Source organism: Suricata suricatta, chromosome 17 (assembly GCF_006229205.1).
Source record: "Suricata suricatta isolate VVHF042 chromosome 17, meerkat_22Aug2017_6uvM2_HiC, whole genome shotgun sequence".
Lineage (NCBI taxonomy): Eukaryota > Metazoa > Chordata > Mammalia > Carnivora > Herpestidae > Suricata > Suricata suricatta.
In genome coordinates this window covers 55836989-55841475 of record NC_043716.1, presented here as the reverse complement: position 1 = coordinate 55841475, position 4487 = coordinate 55836989, and the positions used below count along the sequence as shown (strand labels likewise).

The 4487-nt window shown below is 61.0% G+C and overlaps 1 protein-coding gene across 4 annotated transcripts in view; it reads right to left on the bottom strand.

Moving 5' to 3' along the window:
- Positions 1-4487, bottom strand: part of CCDC57 (coiled-coil domain containing 57) — a 70702-nt gene that overhangs the window by 53773 nt on the left and 12442 nt on the right. For all 4 annotated transcript variants that reach the window (XM_029928351.1, XM_029928352.1, XM_029928354.1 and 1 more), the window contains exons 5-6: positions 3946-4146; positions 74-232 (exon numbers count right to left, since the gene is read on the bottom strand). In XM_029928351.1, coding sequence (XP_029784211.1) covers positions 74-232; positions 3946-4146 — 360 coding nt within the window. The remainder of the gene's footprint in view (positions 1-73; positions 233-3945; positions 4147-4487) is intronic.

Genomic DNA, 4487 nt, shown 5'->3' with positions numbered 1-4487 from the left:
CCTAGAACAGCACCCGCCCCCACGGGGCGCCTGGTGAGAAGATGCATCTCGGGGACACCCCGGGGGCGGTCACCTGCCGGTGTCCTCCTGGCACCTGGCCAGCTGTGCCTTGAGCTCCACCGCCTCCTCCTGCAGCGCCTGGACCTGCAGGTCCCTGGAGGTCAGGTCCTTGCAGAGCTGAGCGGCCTGGGCATCCCAGCCGGACTGCAGGGCCGACGCGTCCTCACGAAGCCTGCACGGGGGAGGGGAGCTGTGTGAACGCGCGTGTGGGCCTCACGCGCTCGCTCAAGCTTTCTTGTACACGGCGCCCCAGGCGCACACGCTCGTGCCCGAGTGCGCCCTCACAGGGCCTGCTGCGCGCCGCCGTCTCCTCCACACCCGCGGCTCCATATCCGGATGGAGACCTCCCTGCCTAGGTTAGCACCCGGTCCCGCCCAAGACACGCCCGCCACCCCTTCCCCCCACCCGGGTGACCTCCAAGCACTACGACACGCCAGGTCCTGGTCAGACGCGCAGGGAAAGGCGAGCCACGGGGGCTGGCGGGGCCTGGGGTCTCGAGGTGGCGCCACGTGGCTCACCTGGGCCGCCCCGCGTGCAGCCCCTCCACACGGAGACGCTCGCCACAGGTTTTCAGACTGAACACTAAAATGAGGTTGTGCAGAAACCCCTACACCACCTGAGAGAGTCACTAAACGTGGATAAATTTCCCAAAAAGAAAACTAAAAAAAATTTTTTAATGTTTTATTTATTTCTTGAGAGAGAGAGAGAGAGAGACAGTGTGAGCAGGGGAGAGTCAGAGAGAGAGGGACACACAGAATCGGAAGCAGGCTCCAGGCTCTGAGCTGTCAGCACAGAGCCCAACGCAGGGCTCGAACCCACAAACCGCAAGATCATGACCCGAGCTGAAGTCGGATGCTTAACCGACTGAGCCACCCAGGCGCCCCAAGAAGAACTTTAGAGAAGACCCCAGAGATACTAGCTAGGGGAGCGCCAGTCTTGCACAAAAGGCCACTGCGTGTTTGCCCTGTTTGTGGCCCTGGCCCGGGTCCTTCGCCACCTTACGGGAAAAGGCCCAGAGCCCACACCTCCGGGGGGGGTCAGGACTGACCCGGCTGTACCGCTAACCTGCCTGGAGGCAGCCCGGAAGGAACCCAGAGGCCCGCGCATTCTCTACGGAGGGAGAAAGCCGGTCCGGTAGTTTCCAGAATAATTCCTAGCCACAGGAAAATCGTTCTTCGCCACACAGGTTAAACAAGTACTTTCCAGTACACTCCGTACAACCTCCTACTGACCTTTTACCCAAGATAAGACGGCCTGTCTGACATCACGGAGGGCGGCAGAAAGTTGGACACCAGGGAGGACGCCGTGCAGGTGACAGAAGGGGCGCCCGGGGCCGCGGGCTGGTGCCGCATGGCGGCAGGTGGCAAGTGCAGGCGGGCGCCCCTGCGGGATCTGGGCCCCGGCTGCTGTCCCGCCCCAGCACGGAGTTTTCTGACGTGATGGGGGACGTGAGGGACCTCCTCCGACTACACTGTCGTCCACGTGCCACTGGCTTCGGGTCCTGCATCAGGGCTTGGCTCGTCCCCCGGATGTGAACCTGGCTCCTGCCCCAACATGCCAAGAACGTCCCCGCGCCGTGAGGCTGGCGCTCTGGAGAATGCGCAGACCCGCCCCTCTGGGTCCTGGGCTCCCGCAGTCACGCACGCGGGCCTGTGCTGTTCGACATGGGACCACAGGCCACCACAGCTCCCGAGCACGTGGCTGCTCCGGACGGAGATGTGGCTTCAAAATGTGGCAGCGAAATATTACAAAATATCTCAGTAATAATTTTTGTCAGGGGAAAAAATGATTCGTTTTTATACCGACTGCTCGTTAATGCTGTGCAACACAACCAAATCTTGGACACACTCGGTTAAAGAACTCCTGCATCTCTTTGTGCCTCAACCGTGGGCCTGGGAAGCGGCGCTGCCGGTGTCGCTGCCGCGTCTCTGTCGTGGGTCATGCGGCTGCACGGGGCGTGGCGGGGTTCTCTCAGAGCCTCCTCGGGGCCACTGCTGCTACTGTGGCCTCATCGTCCCACAGGCCCAACGAAATACCAAGCTCAAGACATGGGCTGTCTTTGTTGCTGGTTTTCCAACAGCCTCGGTCTCAGCATGAAATGACAGGGACCGTCCTGGGGAGCATGGTCCCGCGGGACGCTTTCTGGGTCGCAGGGAGGAACACGGGGAGGGGCCCGCAAGCCCGGCCCGGGGCCGCCACGAGGGGCAGCATGCGGCCGCGAGAAGGGCCCAGCACGAGGGGCGACAGGGACACGTACGCCCACCACACCGTCGCTTCTGCCTCTCCAATGTCCGCGGCTTGCAGTGAGCAGATCAGACAAGGCCGCACGCCCCAGCTCGTCTTCCTGGGTAAGCGCGGCCCCCCCTGATTGTAGTGTAAGAGCCGTCTTCCTCCTAGGCGGAAACGTAACTGGGCAGAACATCCGGTCTACAACAGAGCCAGACACACTTCCCAATCAGACAGGGGCAGCCAGCTGCCGGGGAAGGTGGACCTAGAAGAGACTGCTTTGTTTGTCTTAACCATCCCCAGTAAGCCCGGCCGCTCTGAGGGTCATGTCCTCGTGACAGCCAGGAGCCTGGCGTCCAGTTCCGATGGTCCTTTGTGCACTGACGCCTGCCTGGGCACGGCACACAGGTGCACACAGATGCTCCCGTGTTGTGACCAGGCTCAGAGGCTGGAAAGAAGACTGGGTTTAAGAGGAAACTAGTCAGGCCACCTGGGGGCTCAGTCGGTTGAGTGTCCGACTTCAGCTCAGGTCATGATCTCATGGTTGGCGGGTTCGAGCCCCGCATCGGGCTCTGTGCTGACCGCTAGCTCAGAGCCTGGAGCCTGCTTCAGATTCTGTGTCTCCCTCTCTCTCTGCCCCTCCTCTGTTCACGCTCTGTCTCTCTCTGTCTCTCAAAAATAAATAAATGTAAAAAAAAATTTTTTTTAACAAAAGAAGAAACCAGTTGATGGAGAAAGTACAAACTCTGTGCAAAGCAGCGCATCTACTGTGGAAACAGGATGGCGGTTCCTCAAAAAGTTAAACACAGAACTATTGAATGATCTAGTGACTTACCTTCTGGGCATATCCCACAACAATTTGAGAGACTTGAATAGGTATTTGCACACCCATGATCACAGGAGCACCATTCACAACAGCCGAAATGTGGAAGCCAGGGAAACGTCCACTGACAGACACAGACGACCAGATAAAGGGCGTGACCCCGCCCACACAGGACGCCACTCCGCTATGCAGAGGGAGGGAATCTTTGGGACGCCTGGTGGCTCAGTCGGTTGAGCGCCTGACTCTTGATTTTGGCTCAGGTCATGATCCCAGGGTCACGAGATCACGATGAGCATGGAGTCTGCTTAAGATTCTCTCTCTCCCCCTCCCCCTCTCTCCCCTGCTCTCGTTCACTCTGAAGTAAAAAAAGAAAAAAAAAGGAAGGGACTCCTGTCACAAGCTGCACCATGGACGGACCTTGAAGACACCCTGGCAAATGGAATAATCCAGTCACAAAAGGGCAGGCACTGTAGGATCCCTCTAGTTTGGGGGGACGTGCAGGAGTCAAGTTCATGGAGACAGAGGAGACGGTGGGCTCCAGGGCAGGGGAGGGGGTGGGGAGCTGGGGTTTAACGGAGACAGTGTCCATTTCACAAGACGAAGTCCAGAGACGGACAGGGGTGCAGGCGGCACCCAAGAACGTGTGCTCGGTGCCCGCGAACTGCGCGCTCCAGGTCGTTAGGACGGAAAAATCTGTGTTGTGTTTTACAATACCTGCTTACGTCTACACACACACAGCAACGGTACAATTCCAAAAAGAGAAAAGGACCAGAAAAGCGGAGGAAAACGGCCAGAGAGCCCTGGGAGCGCGCCCAGGCCCGCCGGCCCACACTCACTTGTCCATGGCGGCGTCCTTCTCCTTCAAGGCCTCGGCCTGCCTCCACTCCGCCCTGCGGAGCTGCAGCTCGAGGCTCTCGCTGTGCGCCTGCAGCTCCCGCGCCCTGGCCCCCAGCGCCCGCAGCTGCTCCGCGTGGGCGTCCTTCACAGCCGCCAGCACCGCGGCCCTCTCCCTGGCCAGGTGGTCCAGCGCCTCGTGCCTGAAACACAGGCAGGCGTCCCGGCAGCTGGCGCGGCCCCGCTCCGGTCCGCGGGCCACAGGCACCTCGCCTGCGGTTTCCCCGCTGCCTCTCGTACCCGCACCCGGGGCTGTGGTGCTCCTGACCCCCCCCACGGCCTCCCCCCAGCTGTGTGCAGACACCCCCGGGGGGCGAACACTGCCCGCGCGGCTCTCAGAGCCCCGGAGGCCCCCCCCGCCGGCAGAGCAGTCTCACCACCGCCCTCACCGGCTGTCCTCTCAGCCCCTGAAGGCAGGAGCAGCTGTCATCCCACCAGTCCAGAGCCTGGACGCCTCCGTGCCCGGGGCCCGGGGGACGGCGGC